At 45.7% G+C, this 18,696-nt stretch overlaps 1 protein-coding gene across 1 annotated transcript in view; it reads right to left on the bottom strand.

The window, feature by feature from the left end:
* Nucleotides 1-18,696, bottom strand: part of LOC311145544 (MAM domain-containing glycosylphosphatidylinositol anchor protein 1-like) — a gene marked incomplete at its 3' end in the record, with an annotated part of 411,583 nt that overhangs the window by 28,805 nt on the left and 364,082 nt on the right. Inside the window, exon 17 of the mRNA XM_084181813.1 lies at nt 5,209-5,339. Within this exon, the coding sequence (XP_084037939.1) occupies nt 5,209-5,339 (131 nt within the window). The remainder of the gene's footprint in view (nt 1-5,208; nt 5,340-18,696) is intronic.

Raw genomic sequence — 18,696 nt, 5'->3', positions numbered from 1 at the left:
GCAGCATGTTCCAGTTCCCCCCAATATCTAGCAACTTTGCACAGCAATTAAAGGGGAGTGGGTTAACATTCTACAGGCCACAATCAACAGCCTGATCCACTCTATGCGAAGGAGATGTGTCGCGCTGCATAAGTCATGGTCACACCAGATGGTCACACCAGATGCTGACTGGATTTCTGGTTTCTACCTTTTTTAAAGGTATTTGTGACAAACAGATACATATCTGTATTCCCAGTCATGTGAAATCCATAGATTAGAGCCTAATGAATTCATTTCAATTGATTACCTTATACTGTGGTATCCCGGGATGTCTACCCTTGAGGTTGGTGATAGAGGGGAGGTACGTGCCGCAACGTTGGCCTTCTCTGCTGTGAGTACCCGGTAATTAGGGGAGAGTGCCAACCAGCCGTGCAGGCCACATTAATGGAGCACCATGGCACACCACGGGAGAGAAAAAGAGAGAGGCAAGGAGTGTGCCGACAGAGGGGAATGAAGCTCCCTGATGCACAGAGCCGAATATGAGAGAATTTGTTGTTACGTACAGTTTTTGTTGCCTAGTAAAGTCATTTTTTCTTACTAGAACCTCCCTTTCTCTTTGTCCATCTCTGTGCACTCAACCCAACACCCCACGGTTTACCACATATGGTGGAGAATGAGGGCAACTCAGTAGCTTTGGGTACCGTGGGGTCGAGCTTACGGAGATTACCATGGAGGAACTGGTTGCTCAGTTTATTCTCAGCCAGCAGAAACAACAGGCTCTCCAGGAGCAAGCGCTGGAGGAGCAGCACCAACAAAACCTCCGACTGGTAGCTGAGGTAGCCCAGCTGAATGGTGGTACGGCTCAGGAGTCTAGCCCGAATCAGTTCCTGGTCAAGCTAACAGAGGAAGCTGACGTGGAGACATATTTGTGCACCTTCGAGAGGACGGCTCAGCGGGAAGGGTGGCCCAAGTCCAAGTGGGCCAGCCTTTTGGCACCCTACCTCTCCTGGAAGGCCCAGAAGGACTACTTCGACTTGAATGCCGACCAGGCAGCGAATTATGAGGGACTCGGGTAGTATCAGGTAGTAAAGTGCAATGGGGAGATTAAATACTTGTTACTCCTACCCACCCAGTATGTTAGTACTGTTTTGCAGCTCGCCCACCTGCTCAGGGGACACCTGGGGATGGAGAAAACCAGAGATGGGATCGGGAATCGGTTCCACTGGCCCGGAGTCAAGCGCGCCATTGAGGACTACTGCCGTACCTGCCCGGAGTGCCAGATCATAGCCCAGAGGGCACATTATAGAAACCCTTTGGTTCCCCTGTCCATTATAGGGGTGCCGTTTGAGTGGATGGCTATGGATCTGGTGGGTCCATTGTTGTAAACAGCAAGGGGACACCAATATATCCTGGTAATTGTGGACTTACACCACCCGGTATCTGGAGGTGACCCCGTTATGCACGGCGGAAGCGAAAGGTAACGCACGGGAGCCCTTCCATTTATTTAGCCGGGTATCCCGCGGGAAATCCTGACAGACCAGGGTACCGCATTCATGTCTCGTTTTACGAATCAAACAGGTGAGGACCAGCGTGTACCATTCACAAACAGACAGGCTAGTCGAACCCTTCAATAACACCCTACAGCAGATGCTGAAGAAGGTAATCAAGAGAAATGGGAGGAACTGGGATCAGCTGATGCCCCACCTGATGTTCTCGGTGCGCGAGGTACCCCAAGCGTCCGCTGTGATCTCCTCCTTTGAGCTCCTGTATGGCAGTCGGCCCCAGGACTGCTGAACCTAGCCAAGGAGGTCTGGGAGGACCAGCCGACCCCCCTTCACAGCGTGATGTAATACGTGGAGGAGATGAGGGAGAAGATGAAGGCAATTTGGCCTGTGGTGAGGGAGCACATGGCCCAAGCGCAACGCGCCCAGGAGCGCGTTTACAACCGGGGGACCCAACCATGAGAGTTCCCCCTGGGTGAGAAGGTCTTGGTGCTGATCCCCACAACAGAGAACAAAATCCTGGCTACGTGGCATGGGCCCTATGACATCGTCGAGCAGATAGGCAACGTCAATTATAAGGTCCGCCAACTGGGGCGGAGAAAACCCCTCCAGCTTTACCATGTGAACCTACTGAAAAGATGGCAAGCACGAGAGGCGCTGTGCGCAACGTGGACCCGGGAAAAGCAGAACCCACCCTCCGTCTAAATTTCCATGGGGGAAGACCTCAGCCCGACCCAACGACAAGCACTCCGAGATCTGGTCCAGCGGAATACGGACGTGTTCTCGTGGAACATCATATCCGCACACATCCGGGAGAAAAAATTAGTAAACGGCTCTACCGAATACAAGAAGCTCGGAGGCCGGTGGTCCAGCTGGAAGTGATGACAATGCTAGAGGTGGGGGTACTAGAGGAGTCCCACAGTGAGTGGTCTATGCCTATAGTGCTGGTACCGAAACCTGACGGAACCATCTGCTTCTACAACGACTTCCGGGGCCTGAACGAGGTCAGTAAATTTGACGCCTACCCAATGTCCCGGGTGGACGAACTGATCGATTGTTTGGGGAAGGTGAGATATGTCAGCACCCTGGACCTGACGAAGGGGTATTTCTCCACCACGGGGGGGCTATACCACTACCGGGTACTTCCTTTCGGGCTCCTGGGGGCCCAAGTGACCTTCCAGCGACTCATGGACTGTGTCCTGCGCCCACACCATGAGTACACTGCTGCTTATTTGGATGATTTAATTGTGCACAATGACAGTTGGGAGTCCAATCTCTGTAGGCTACAGGCAGTGGTGGATGTGCTAAGGAATGCGGGGCTGACCGCGAACCCCCACAAGTGTAAGCTGGGCTACGCCGAGGTGGAGTACCTGGGCTATTGAATTGGGTAGGGAAACGTGAAGCCCCAATTTAAAAAAAAATTGGGGCTTCAAGAGGCAGGTGAAGTCATTCCTAGGGTTAGCAGGCTACTATAGTCGATTTGTACCTAACTTTGCCGCAATAGCTTCTCCCCTCACAGACCTGATGAAGACACGCCTACACCAGACGGGGGACGGAGTACACTGAGGCGGCGTTCCAGGTCCTGAAGGACGCACTATGTTCGCACTCGGTATTTGTCACCCAGACTTCTCAAAACACCTACTGGTCCAGACAGACGCATCCGACACAGGGGTGGGGGACATCTTGTCCCAAGAGAAGGAAGGCAAGGAGCACCCCATCATGTATGTCAGCAGGAAGCTCATCCCAAGGGAGAAGAAGTACTTGATTGTCGAGAAGGATTGCCTCGCGGTGAAGTGGGCGCTGGACACCCTCAAGTATTACCTCCTCGGGAGGAAGTTCACCCTGATCACCGAGCATGCCCCCCTCGTGTGGATGGTGAGAGGTAAGGACACGAATGACTGTGTCACCCGCTGGTTCATGTCCTTACAGCGATTCTCTTTCTCTTCATCCACAGGTCGGGGGCCCGGCCCGGCAATGAGGATGCCCTCTCCAGGAGGGATACAAACCTAGCCCTGAGCACGCCTAAGGTGGGAGGGGGTATCCTGGGAGGTCTACCCTGGGGTTTGTTGATAGAGGGGAGATATGTGCCGCAACGTTGGCTCCCTCTGCTGGGAGTACCCAGACTGGGCACCCTGACGCTGATGGCACCAATTAGGGGTAATTAGGGGAGAGTGCCAACTTGCCATGCATGCCACATAAATGGAGCACCGTGGCACACCACGGGAGAGAAAAAGAGAGAAGCAAGGAGTGAGCCGACAGAGGGGAGCGAAGCTCCCGGAGGCACGGAGCCAAATATGAGAAGAAGGACAGAGCCAACGCTAAGATGTTTTGTTGTTACGTTTATTTTTTGTTGCCTAGTAAAGTCGTGTTTTCTGACTAGAACCTCCCTATCTCTGTGTCCATCACTGTGCGCTCAACCCAGCACCCCACGGTTTACCACAATATGAACTGTAACTCATTAAAATTGTTCCATTGCATTTATATTTTTGTTCAGTGCAAATGTCTGTTTTTACATTTACGTCATTTAGCAGACGCTCCTATCCAGAGCAACTTACAGTTAGTGAGTGCATACATTATTATTTTTTTCATACTGGCCCCCCATGGGAATCGAACCCACAACCCTGGCGTTGCAAACGCCATGCTCTAACAACTGAGCTACATCCCTGCCGGCCATTTCCTCCCCTACCCTGGACGAATTGTGCGCCGCCCCATGGGTCTCCCGGTCGCGGCCGGCTACGACAGAGCCTGGATTCAAACCAGGATCTCTAGTGGCACAGCTAGCACTAAGATGCAGTGCCTTAGACCACTGCGCCACTCGGGAGATTTTTTAAGCTGAGTGCAAGCTGAGGGTTTATCTTAATTCAGTTGTCGGACCATGCTGAGGAACTTGAACCTGACTTCGCATGGTCGTATTCATTAGTGCACAACATAGCAAAAATGTTTTGCAAACAGGAAACTGAATGGAACAACACATTGTCGTGCAGGCATAACAAATTACACACCCAAGCAACCAATCTGACCCCCCCTCCAGCCCTCGTCCTGTTCTTCTCAGTGCATTCATCATCGATTCCATTTTTCCACATACACACACAGCGTATCTGGAATCATTACGAAAACGACATGGAGGCCCTGTCTACCACAAATATTCCTGGTAATTGACCTGTCATAGCTAATTGCTGAAGGGGGCAGGGGACTGGGAGTGTGTGTGTGTTTGTGTGTGTGTGTGTGTGTTTGTGTGTGTGTGTGTGTGTGTGTGTGTGTGTGTGTGTGTGTGTGTGTGTGTGTGTGTGTGTGTGTGTGTGTGTGTGTGTGTGTGTGTGTGTGTGTGTGTGAAAGACAATGTCTACGTATCTGTGGAGCCGAGTGGACCTCCATAGCATGCCAACCAGAAAGATTTATATTTTTCATTTTATTATACTATTATCATATTATATATATTTCCATCACTTTTTGTACATTAAATCACTGGACATTCTGTGGATGACCCATTTTCTTCATAAACCATCGGCGTCCTATAAAAAACCTTGTGTCAGAGTTTTTGTTGATTTAATTTTTTACATTAATTGAAAGTAGTCATCCCCCTCCAATGTGCTGTGAAAGTTTCTTACTCTCAAGTTTATTTGAAAACTACAACTTAAAAAAAAAAAAAATTCCAGGATGCAGACGAAATATAAAGCAATCGTGGGGATATTTTGCCAATAGGGTACATTTTTGTCTAGGCATGTACCTGGAAGGGTCCGCTGGGGTTGACGATGATGTTGGCCTGGTTCCAGTCAGGACCCTGGTTCCCATCCAGGGTCCAGATTAGAGTGTCCACAGAGGCGATGCTCTTCACCCTCAGCCACACTTTCAGGGAACCTAGATGTGGAGGCAGAGAAGGGGGACAGGGGTAAGTTGAGGGGTTTTGGAGGGGGTGTATGTGTGTTTGTGTGTGTGTGTGTGTATATCTGTCTGTCTCTTTACGTTAATGTCGGTCCCTGTGATATTTTTGTATGTGAGGCGTATACTTTGACTTTACTTGCACACAATATACATATTATGTACTGTATATTAAATTCATCACAACCTGTTGTTAGGATAATAGAATCCTAAGGTGGGGAGCCGAGAGCTAGGGAGACAGCCACCAACCTAAGTTATGCATTGAAATACCACTACTACTTGTGCTTAGGAGAACCTAATATATTATTCAGTCTCAAATCTCAGCTGGGCACAGAAACAAAGGAAAGTGTTCTATTGATAATGTAAAATTAACAGCCAAACAGAAAGAATCATGTGAAGGTGAAATTACAGAGGAGGAACTTCTGGATGCAATTAAAGACTTTAAGTCCGGGAAAACTCCAGGGTTGGATGGCATACCAGTCGAAGTATACCAAACCTTTTTTGATATACTAAGAGGACCGTTATTAGCATGGTTTAACCACTCCTATGTAAATGGTAGATTATGTGACACTCAAGAAGAAGATCTCATTATTACTGAAACAGGATACAAGTGGAAAATATAAAGATCCATTCCATAAAAAAAATTGGAGGCCCCTTACAATTCAGTGTTGTGATGCAAAAATTCTAGCAAAATGTATAGCGCATAGAATTAAAAAGGTATTGTCGGATATTATTCATTCTAATCAGACAGGTTTTTTACATGGAAGATACAATGGAGATAATATAAGGCAAGTATTGGAAACAATAGAACATTATGGAAAATCGGTGAAACCAGGCCTGCTATTCATAGCAGACTTCGAAAAGGCATTTGATAAAGTATGACTGGGGTTTATATATAAATGCCTGGAGCATTTCAATTTTGGTGAATCTCTTATAAAATGGGTCAAAATCATGTATAGTAACCCTAGGTGTAAAATAGTAAATAATGGCTATTTCTCAGAAAGTTTAAAACTGTCAAGAGGAGTGAAACAAGGTTGTCCATTATCAGCATATCTATTTATTATGGCCATCGAGATGTTAGCTATTACAATCAGATCCAACAATAATATCAGGGGATTAGAAATACAGGGCATAAAAACAAAGGTGTCATTGTACGCTGATGATTCATGTTGTCTTTTAAATCCACAACTAGAATCACTCCACAACCTCATAGAGCATCTAGATACATTTTCTAACCTCTCTTGTTTACAACCAAATTATGACAAATGTACTATATTATGTATTGGATCAATAAAAAATAAAACAATTACATTACCATGTAGTTTACCAATAAAATGGTATGATGGTGATGTGGATATACTCGGAATACATATCCCAAAGGAAATAAATATTCCATTTTATTTGGAACGGCAAGCCAGACAAAATTAAACGGGCCTATTTACAGTGGGGAAAAAAAGTATTTAGTCAGCCACCAATTGTGCAAGTTATCCCACTTTAAAAGATGAGAGAGGCCTGTAATTTTCATCATAGGTACACGTCAACCATGACAGACAAAATGAGATTTTTTTTTCTCCAGAAAATCACATTGTAGGATTTTTTATGAATTTATTTGCAAATTATGGTGGAAAATAAGTATTTGGTCACCTACAAACAAGCAAGATTTCCTGATCTCACAGACCTGTAACTTCTTCTTTAAGAGGCTCCTCTGTCCTCCACTCGTTACCTGTATTAATGGCACCTGTTTGAACTTCTTATCACCTGTCCACAACCTCAAACAGTCACACTCCAAACTCCACTATGGCCAAGACCAAAGAGCTGTCAAAGGACACCAGAAACAAAATTGTAGACCTGCACCAGGCTGGGAAGACTGAATCTACAATAGGTAAGCAGCTTGGTTTGAAGAAATCAACTGTGGGAGCAATTATTAGGAAATGGAAGACATAAAAGACCACTGATAATCTCCCTCGATCTGGGGCTCCACGCAAGATCTCACCCCGTGGGGTCAAAATGATCACAAGAACGGTGAGCAAAAATCCCAGAACCACACGGGGGGACCTAGTGAACGACCTGCAGAGAGCTGGAACCAAAGTAACAAAGCCTACCATCAGTAACACACTACGCCGCCAGGGACTCAAATACTGCAGTGCCAGACGTGTCCCCCTGCTTAAGCCAGTACATGTCCAGGCCCATCTGAAGTTTGCTAGAGTGCATTTGGATGATCCAGAAGAGGATTGGGAGAATGTCATATGGTCAGATGAAACCAAAATATAACTTTTTGGTAAAAACTCAACTCGTCGTGTTTGGAGGACAAAGAATGCTGAGTTGCATCCAAAGAACACCATACCTACTGTGAAGCATGGGGGTGGAAACATCATGCTTTGGGGCTGTTTTTCTGCAAAGGGACCAGGACGACTGATCCGTGTAAAGGAAAGAATGAATAGGGCCATGTATCTTGAGATTTTGAGTGAAAACCTCCTTCCTTCAGCAAGGGCATTGAAGATGAAACGTGGCTGGGTCTTTCAGCATGACAATGATCCCAAACACACCGCCCGGGCAACGAAGGAGTGGCTTCGTAAGAAGCATTTCAAGGTCCTGGAGTGGCCTAGCCAGTCTCCAGATCTCAACCCCATAGAAAATCTTTGCTGGGAGTTGAAAGTCCATGTTGCCCAGCGACAGCCCCAAAACATCACTGCTCTAGAGGAGATCTGCATGGAGGAATGGGCCAAAATACCAGCAACAGTGTGTGAAAACCTTGTGAAGACTTACAGAAAACGTTTGATCTGTGTCATTGCCAACAAAGGGTATATAACAAAGTATTGAGAAACTTTTGTTATTGACCAAATACTTATTTCCCACCACAATTTGCAAATAAATTCATTAAAAATCCTACAATGTGATTTTCTGGAGAAAAAAAATTTCATTTTGTCTGTCATAGTTGACGTGTACCTATGATGAACATTACAGGCCTCTCTCATCTTTTTAAGAGGGACAACTTGCACAATTGGTGGCTGACTAAATACTTTTTTCCCCCACTGTATATAATTAATATGAATTCGGAGGACAGAAATGATTAAATATTAAAGCATTAGACCTATCACTAAAAGCTTCAGTCATACAAAAGTTATACTTAAATCCGAACTGGTTCTCTAGCAAATTAGTAAGATTGTCTCACCCAATGTTCAAGAATGGCTTTTTTCCCTTTATTCAGATTACAACCACTCACTTTCAGTTATTTGAAAAGGAAATCATCTTCCAGATATCACTATTTCTAAAACAAGCCATAGAAGTTGGTTGCAATTTCAATTTAATACTCCAGAAACAACAGAACAAATAATGCAACAAATATTGTGGTTAAACTCAAATATACTAATTGACAAAAAAACTTTATTTTTTGTCAAAACGTTTAAAAAAGGTATAATCTTTGTAAATGATATCATCGGTAGGACTGGTGGAGTTATGTCACACATGCAGCTAACAAAAACATATGGAAATGTCTGCTCTACCCAAAATTACAACCAAATAATTGCAGCCTTACAGCAAAAATGGAAGAGGAAAGTGGAAGGGGGAGAAAGTAAGGAACTTTTCTGTCGGCCTTGCATTAATTGGTTAAGGAAAACTGTGATAAATAAAAAAGTATATCAGCTTCATTTAAGGACCAAAGGATTGACAGCCGTCCCATATAGATTGCAAAATAGTTGTGAAGAGATTTTTGACGTACCGATCCCATGGCATAGTGTTTATGAACTGATACGCAAAACGATACCGGATTCAAAACTTAGAATCTTTCAATTTAAATTATTATATAAAATTCTTGCTACCCATATAATGTTATTTATATGGGGGTTACAATCTTCCCAGCTCTGCAGATTTTGCTGCGAAGAGACAGAATCATTAGATCATTTGTTTTGGTACTGTCCATTTGTAGCTTGTTTTTGGACACAGGTCCAGGAATGGCTAAAGGATTGCAATATTTACCTGGAGCTAACCCTGCAGATAGCACTACTGGGTGATCTGAAAAGTCATAGTCAATCGATCAATAACGTAATAATACTATTAGCGAAAATGTTTATATCACAATCTGTAGAAACAATGAGAATAGAAAGGTTCAGAACTTTTGTAAGACATCACAGTACAGTTGAAATATATATGGCAAATAGAAATCCTATATGGATGGTGTTAAAAGATAGATGGGAGGTGTTGAATGGAATTGAAGGATGGGACTAATAACAACTAACAACAAACAATAACAAGATAACTAATAATGTAGGCACGCTGTGTCCAAAATAAGTGTATGGGTTGTAGGTTGGGAGCTTTTGTGAAGGAGCACAGTTAGAAAGATATGGCATATAGAAGCAAACCGGATGGACATCGTGAAAATGATCGGAGAGGTTGAGGGTAGAAGAAGTTCAGGAGAAAGAACAAACAAAATGTAATTATTGTAAAACTGACTGTGTCCATAAAATGTAAATAGTGGGTATGGGCTGGAAGTAGAGGCCTAGGCGTTGTTGTTCACTAGATTACTCCAAGTGGGGAAAGGGTGGCAGGGTTGGAAAGTAATAAAGAGGAATATATATATATATTTTTAAAGGATATGTGTATGTATGTATGTATGTATGTATGTATGTATGTATGTGTGTGTGTATGTGTGTATATGTATATGTATACGTGTATGTATGTGTGTACGTGTATATATATATATATATATATATATATATATATATATATATATATATATATATATAGTGGGGAGAACAAGTATTTGATACACTGCCGATTTTGCAGGTTTTCCTACTTACAAAGCATGTAGAGGTCTGTACTTTTTATCATAGGTACACATCAACTGTGAGAGACGGAATCTAAAAATCCAGAAAATCACATTGTATGATTTCTAAGTAATTAATTTGCATTTTATTGCATGACATAAATATTTGATCACCTACAAACCAGTAAGAATTCCGGCTCTCACAGACCTGTTAGTTTTTCTTTAAGAAGCCCTCCTGTTCTCCACTCATTACCTGTATTAATTCCACCTGTTTGAACTCTTTACCTGTATAAAAGACACCTGTCCACACACTAAATCAAACAGACTCCAACCTCTCCACAATGGCCAAGACCAGAGAGCTGTGTAAGGACATCAGGGATAAAATTGTAGACCTGCACAAGGCTGGGATGGGCTACAGGACAATAGGCAAGCAGCTTGGTGAGAAGGCAACAACTGTTGGCGCAATTATTAGAAAATGGAAGAAGTTCAAGATGACAGTCAATCACCCTCAGTCTGGGGCTCCATGCAAGATATCACCTCGTGGGGCATCAATGATCATGAGGAAGGTGAGGGATCAGCCCAGAACTACACGGCAGGACCTGGTCAATGACCTGAAGAGAGCTGGGACCACAGTCTCAAAGAAAACCATTAGTAACACACTACGCCGTCATGGATTAAAATCCTGCAGCGAACCCAAGGTCCCCCTGCTCAAGCCAGCGCATGTCCAGGCCCGTCTGAAGTTTGCCAATGACCATCTGGATGATCCAGAGGAGGAATGGGAGAAGGTCATGTGGTCTGATGAGACAAAAATATAGCTTTTTGGTCTAAACTCCACTCGCCGTGTTTGGAGGAAGAAGAAGGATGAGTACAACCCCAAGAACACCATCCCAACCGTGAAGCATGGAGGTGGAAACATCATTCTTTGGGGATGCTTTTCTGCAAAGGGGACAGGATGACTGCACCGTATTGAGGGGAGGATGGATGGGGCCGTATATCGCGAGATCTTGGCCAACAACCTCCTTCCCTCAGTAAGAGCATTGAAGATGGGTCGTGGCTTGGTCTTCCAGCATGACAACGACCCGAAACACACAGCCAGGGCAACTATGGAGTGGCTCCGGAAGAAGCATCTCAAGGTCCTGGAGTGGCCTAGCCAGTCTCCAGACCTGAACCCAATAGAAAATCTTTGGAGGGAGCTGAAAGTCCGTATTGCCCAGTTACAGCCCCGAAACCAGAAGGATCTGGAGAAGGTCTGTATGGAGGAGTGGGCCAAAATCCCTGCTGCAGTGTGTGCAAACCTGGTCAAGACCTACAGGAAACGTATGATCTCTGTAATTGCAAACAAAGGTTTCTGTACCAAATATTAAGTTCTGCTTTTCTGATGTATCAAATACTTATGTCATGCAATAAAATGCATATTAATATATGTATGTATGTATATATATATATATATATATATATATATATATATATATATATATATATATACAGTGGGGAGAACAAGTATTTGATACACTGCCGATTTTGCAGGTTTTCCTACTTACAAAGCATGTAGAGGTCTGTAATTTTTATCATAATTTTTAAATATATATATTTTTGTTGTTTTGTCATTTAGCAGACGATCTTATCCAGAGCGACTTACAGTTAGTGAATACATATTTTTTTTTTTTTTTTTTTTTTTTTATACTGGCCCCCCGTGGGAATTGAACCCACAACCCTGGTGTTGCAAACGCCATGCTCTATCAACTGAGCTACATCCCTGCCGGCCATTCCCTCCCCTACCCTGGACGACGCTGGGCCAATTGTGCGCCGCCCATGAGTCTCCCGGTCGCGGCCGGCTGCGACAGAGCCTGGATTCGAACCAGGATCTCTAGTGGCACAGTTAGCACTGCGATGCAGTGCCTTAGACCACTGTGCCACTCAGGAGTTCCTTGGCATATGTTATCATTATAATTAAACTTTATGATTGCATATCTCATTAGGCCTTATTTTGAGGCCTAGTTCTACCCTAATACAGTGGCTTGAAACTCATGGTTTACAGGCCACATCAGGCCTGCAAGTAGGCTCCCAGATTTAAAAAATATCCTGGTTGAAGGATTTCTTTCTTATTCCCTCCCGGTTCCAGGAATCTTCCAACTGGGATTTCTGGAAAAGCTTTGAAATTTGAGAAAGTTACCAGAATTTTGCAACCCTACCTGAAAGTTACATTAAGAGGGCTTGCAAAGTTATTTGTAATTCCTATTGGAATCCAGCCAGAGTTAGGATATCCAACAGTATGGAATTTTTGTTCACCTGCAACCTGCATTCATAATGACTGTAGGGTAAAGAACATATTGAGGAGACTACCTAAGCCATTTAAACTGGAACAACCATTTCAGCAAAAAATCTAACTAACTGATTGGATTAGTTTAGACAACTGTATATTATTTATCTTTGTGTAGCATAAGAGGAATCAATAAATCAAAAACACACATATTAAAAACAATGCAAAAAAAATCTACATGCAATAGTGCATGCTGGGGAATATGATAATGATAATTGTGGTACAAATGTGCCTTTTTAGGGTACCACCCCAGTGACAAAGCCTTAAGTGATAGTGTGATGATTGTCCCTTTATATTCAAAATATGGGGTACAAAAATGTACCATTATACTCTTTATCCACACAGGTAGCAAATTGTACCATGTGAGTTCATTGTGTACCTCTTTTTGTACCCCAAGGAACAATACCCTTATTTCTAAGAGTGTAGCCTGAGATTGGGGTACAAAACGCAACATTGAAATCAGACAGCAACTGAACACACACAAACATGCACACTTGTGAACACAGACAAGAGTGTAAACATTTGCTCTTTCTTTTTGTTGCTACTTTACACTCTTTGTCTTACCAGTGTAAATCTTCCTCATGCACACAAATACGCAGATGCATGCATGCGCGTTGTACGCGTGCATACAGACGAGCACACAGACACACACATGCACACACACATGCACACACACATGCACAGACACACACACACAGACAGACTTTGCTACTTCACTGTATTTTTGTTCCTGTTGTTTTTTCTTTTCTAGTGTGGCACCAGATACATCAACACTTGACAACCCATTATCCCAACCTGGACTCAGGGGTAGATGTAACAACACGACAGTAGTAGGCCTGATTACCAACAACGAGATGGCCTACAGGGAGAAGGTATGTCACGCTCTGGCTCCGGGACTGTGTATTTTGAGCCAGGGTGTGTTCATTTCGGTTCGTGTTAAACCGTAGACGTCACGTTATCGTTTATTGTTTTGATCGTGTGATCTGTATAAATAAAGGATATGTTCACTTTCAACGCTGCGCCTTGGTCATCTCTAACCAACGATCGTGACAGAAAAACCCACCAAGATGGGACCAAGCAGCGTGTCCAGGAGCCATCGCCAGGGAGATCCCTCACAGATCTCCTTCGCCTCCTGGACTGGGTCAAGCCGAGTGAGGAAGAGAAGGGCTTGACATTATGGCAGAAGGGCGAGAGGCTGGCGAGGGACATGGAGACCTGGTCCACGGGTAGGAGAGACGCCCCGAAAATTTTTAGGGGGGGGCTCACAACGTCGGACCAGCAGGAGGCCGCGATAGAGCGGCCCAGTGGGTTGCCGGAGAAGGCCGCCGGGTTACGGGGGCCACTGGTCGAAGAGGGGATGGAGGAAGTAGAGGCACGGCGAGAGGTACTGGCGTGTGTTGCCAGTCCGGTCCGGCCCGTTCCAGATCCCGGTGTAGGACCAGTGGTGTGTGTCCCCAGTACAGTCCGGCCCATCCAAGCTTCCCGCACCAAGCCAGTGGTGTGCGTCGTCAGTCCGGCACGGCCCGTGCCTGCTCTCCGCATCAAGCCTGTGGTGCGTCTCGTCAGCCCGGCTCTGCCCGTTCCTGCTCTCCGCACCAGGTCTGTGGTGCACGTCGCCAGCCCAGTCCGGCCCGTTCCTGCTCTCCGCACCAGGTCTGTGGTGCACGTCGCCAGCCCAGTCCGGCCCATTCCTGCCACTCGTACCAAGTCAAGGGTGCGAGTCGTCAGCCGGATTCAGCCCATTCCTGCTACTCGCACCAAGCCAAGGGTGCGAGTCATCAGCCGGATTCAGCCCATTCCTGCTACTCGCACCAAGCCAAGGGTGAGTCGTCAGCCGGATTCAGCTCATTCCTGCTACTCGCACCAAGCCAGGGATGCGAGTCTTCAGCCTGGTGAGGCCTGTTCCGGCTCCACGCACCATGCAAAGGGTGCGTATCGTCTGCCAGGTCCGGTCCATTCCTGCCTCACGCGCCAAGCCAGGGGTGCGCGTCGGCAGTCCTGATCCAGCTAACTGGGTCAGATCGGACTGGGGGCACTACGGGGGGATTGTAGTAGGGTGGTGGTCAAGCCCGGAGCCGGAGCCGCCTCCGAGGAGCAATACCCACCCAGCCCTTCCCTATTTGGGGTGTAGGCGCGGTCGGAGTCCGCGCCTTTAGGGGGGGGTACTGTCACGCTCTGGCTCCGGGACTGTGTATTTTGAGCCAGGGTGTGTTCATTTCGGTTCGTGTTAAACCGTAGACGTCACGTTATCGTTTATTGTTTTGATCGTGTGATCTGTATAAATAAAGGATATGTTCACTTTCAACGCTGCGCCTTGGTCATCTCTAACCAACGATCGTGACAAGGTAGGCACTCTGACGGCGTGGTGCCAGGTAAACAACCTCTCCCTCAAAGTCAGAAAAACATTTGAGCTGATTGTGGACTTCAGGAGGAACCAGGCTGGGCACTCCCCCATCCTCATCAACGGGGAGACGATCAAAAACGTAAAGTTCCTCGACATACACATCTCTGAGGAGCTGAAATGGTCAAATCACACAGACACCGTGGTGAAGAAGGCACGATAGCGACTCTTTAACCTCAGGAGGCTGAAGACATTCGGCCTGTTCCCGAGGGCCTTCACAGTGTTCTACATGAGCACCATCGAGAGCATACTGTTGTGGTACGGCAGCTCTATCGCCGCTGAACGCAACGTACTACAGAGGATGGTACGCTCAGCCGAACGCACCATTGGGTGCTCACTGCCTTCCCTCCAGGACACCTACAACACCAGGTGTCGCAGGAAGGCAAAGACCATCATCAGGGACCCCAGCCACCCGAGCCATAGCCTGTTCTCCCCATTTCCATCACTCAGACGCGGGCAGTACAGGAGCATCATGGCTAAAACTAACAGACTGGCCAATAGCTTCTAGCCCCAGACCATCAGGATGATGACTAGCCACCAGTAGTCAGCTACTAACTCCCGCTGTTCCCCTCTCACCCACGTAAAATGTGTTATGAATTTGCAATAGGTATGATGATGTTATGAATTCCAATTTGTTGTAGCGAATATTAGCTAGGTGTGTAGGTGACTAACTTTAGCTAAGCTACGGGTTAGGGGTTAAGGTTAGAGTTAAGGTTAGGGGTTAGGGTTAGGGTTAGGGGAAGGGTTAGCTAAAATGCTAGTTGTCCTCTTAAACCTTGTGTCACACAGCTAGTCTCTACCAGTCTCTAAAGTCTCTACCTGAAGTAAAGTACATTCTCCAGACTTTCAGCTCCCACATTGACGTTTCAGAAACCTGTGAATGTGGGGGCACATTATCTACCATCAGAAATCCCCACTTGTGGGCGTCAGACACACAGCCTGTCTGTACCATCAACAATTCTCCATGCTTATGAGGACAGCAACTGTCAAGCTGCGCTGTCACAATCCACCACCCCTATGCTGCTATGACGACCATCATAATCTCCTGTTCTTTTATTCAGTGACTGAGATCTCATCTCTGGAGAGGGACGGAGTCGGACTGAGATGGCCTGCTATCCTCATCTGAACCCAGAACAGTATTAGCACAACTATGTTACACGCACTCAGTCACCTCTGTTGTGACTGCTCTGAGGTGCCATTGAAATAGTGACCCCATTCACTCACAGGAGAGCAGGTGGGAGGGCAGGCAGTGAGGGATGGAGGGAGGGAGGGAGGAAGGAAAGAGAGTGACAGTATGGCGGTCAGCTACTTGGCCTGAGAGCGATAAGTCACAAGCATTGTGACCGCATAACAGGTTGACATGTTAGTGACAATGAACCACATGGGGAGGTCAGGGGAGCAAGCTACTGCATATCAAGAGGTTTGAATAGCACGGTTGAAGAATATACTGTAAGGGTTGTGTAGACGTGAGGGGCAATGCCTATGGAGGTTTTGCTTCTTCCAGCCTCTCGTATATGTAATTGTCTGTCATGTCTGTGGTGTCTTGGAATAAACAGACAACGATACACAAAGAACAATTAAGTACTTTTCTATTCTATTACTTAGTGTGGCCGGTGACATACTGTAGCAATTGAAATATACAGTAGTTAGCAGGTAGTAGGCTCAAGGGCAGTGGACACAAATAGGCATTGCACTAGTCCTTTGAAGATTCTGTATGAACAAATAAGATACATCATTCTGAAGAAGTAAGAACTGCAAAAGAAAACAAACATCCTGTTGCAGTGATAGAAAAAAAGAAAAAAAACAGCACCACAAAGACTAATCTGTGTAACGTTTTCAAAGGCGTCTGACTCATCCCAAACAGCCATTCATCTTCTTAATGGCAGTCTCGTTGAGCTCTTAATTGGAGCATTAACAAGCACCAGTCTCTTAAACAAATACATGGGCGGAGTGTGTGTGAGTGTGTGACAGGGTCCTTGTGCACAGTGAGGGGAGGGTGTGTGCAATTTGTCTTGCTGTGATTCATCGCATCCTATCTCCTTGACTCCTTCCCAACTGTATTGTAGAAGGTCCACGGTCCCTCCCCTCTGACATTCTTCTCTGATGGGTTTTGAGAAGGAGGCAAGGAGAGAGGATGCTAGGAATCAAGGAACGTTGAATTGAAAAGCCTCAATGTTGACCAAACAGGACATTTGCTAGGTGGCTATGAGCAGCAGCCCTGCCTAGTCGATACAGAGCAAGCATCACTAGGCGATCCTCGATTGTGTGATGAGGTTGAATGGGGGCAGGGAGGTAGAATATGCCCTTAGACACAGATCTAGAATCAGCTAGATCTAAAATTGTAACCTTGAAACTCACACTTTACTATCAAAGAGTGTGTGCACCAAGAAAAAAGGTTAATTGTGGAAACATTTCAAAGTGGTGACGTTAGATTAGTATCAAGGGGCAAAATCCTCCAACTTCAATGGGGACCAGTGTGAGCTGTGAAGACTGTGTGGGCAGTGATGTTGGAACGGGTAGTAGCTGGGTCATGTTCAATAGGCACAAAACGGAAGAAAACGGTCCAAAACGAGCAGGTCCAATAAGAAACGCCTGTTTCTGTTTTCGATTACACAACGTTTTGAAATCTTAACTGGGGATATCTGTCCACTGTTAGGGAGCAGAATGGTATGGTCTCCAAAGCAACCTCCTCTAGTCTATCTTCTTAGTGTGAGAGAGAGAGAGAGAGAGAGAGAGAGAGAGAGAGAGAGAGAGAGAGAGAGAGAGAGAGAGAGAGAGAGAGAGAGAGAGAGAGAGGGAGAGGGGGAGAGGGAGAGGGAGAGGGAGAGGGAGAGGGAGAGGGAGAGAGAGAGAGAGAGAGAGAGAGAGAGAGAGAGAGAGAGAGAGAGGAAGGGAGAAAGAGCGTAGTGTAATGATAATAATAATAAATAATATGCCAGCTCTGGAGTGCACCCACTGGAGTAGAATAATGAGAGGAGGATTCTGGGCCACGGACAGGGCACTTCTGTCTCAGTGCATTCTGGGAACATTGAGACAAGAGAGAGAAAGAGGGCAGAGGAGAGGGAGAAAGTGAGATGAATAGAAAGAAAGAAAGAAAGAAAGAAAGAAAGAAAGAAAGAAAGAAAGAAAGAAAGAAAGAAAGAAAGAAAGAAAGAAAGAAAGAAAGAAAGAAAGAAAGAAAGAAAGAAAGAAAGAAAGAAAGAAAGAAAGAAAGAAAGAAAGAAAGAAGAGAAGTGAGGCTTGCTCAGTCAGCGATACACAGTACAAAAAAAAAGCAGCCAGACATGTGGCCATGTCTCAACTCACAACATGCAGCTGTTGCATAGCTACTTCACTGTGTAACAGCTGGCTGTGTCTATCAAAAACAAAGCATCCAACACCATAAGTGAGCCTGAGTATGCGCTGTAAATAGACATGGTTCATTCGCTATTGACCTCCCTGATAGTCTGAACAAGAGAATAAACTAGAGCAAGAACATACACATGCACAAGCCCCCTCCCTCCCCTCCCCCCCCCCCCCCCCCCCCCCCCCCCCCCCCCACACACACACACACTCATACACGCACACAAGCTCCTTCCCACACACAAGCTGACACACTCCTTTGATCAAACACCCTGTCTCCTCCTCAGTTCCGTCCCGACCCTGTTAATGGTTTAATGTGAAGCCCCACTGGCCTTTTATTTATTTATTTGGTGAGCCTCCCACTCAGAGGGCATTTATCAAAGCTCACTTCACTCCTCCGCCCATCCCTCCATCCTCCTCACATCCCCCATCTGCCATGACAGGGTCACTGAGGGGATTTCTTTCTCTTTGTTTTTCTTTCCCTCTCCTTCTCTCTCTCTCTCTCTCACTC

Source organism: Coregonus lavaretus, assembly GCF_964263955.1.
Source record: "Coregonus lavaretus genome assembly, chromosome: 18".
NCBI classification, from domain to species: Eukaryota; Metazoa; Chordata; class Actinopteri; order Salmoniformes; family Salmonidae; genus Coregonus; species Coregonus lavaretus.
Note: the sequence above shows the minus strand (reverse complement) of the source record. Positions and strands in the feature narration are given on the sequence as shown.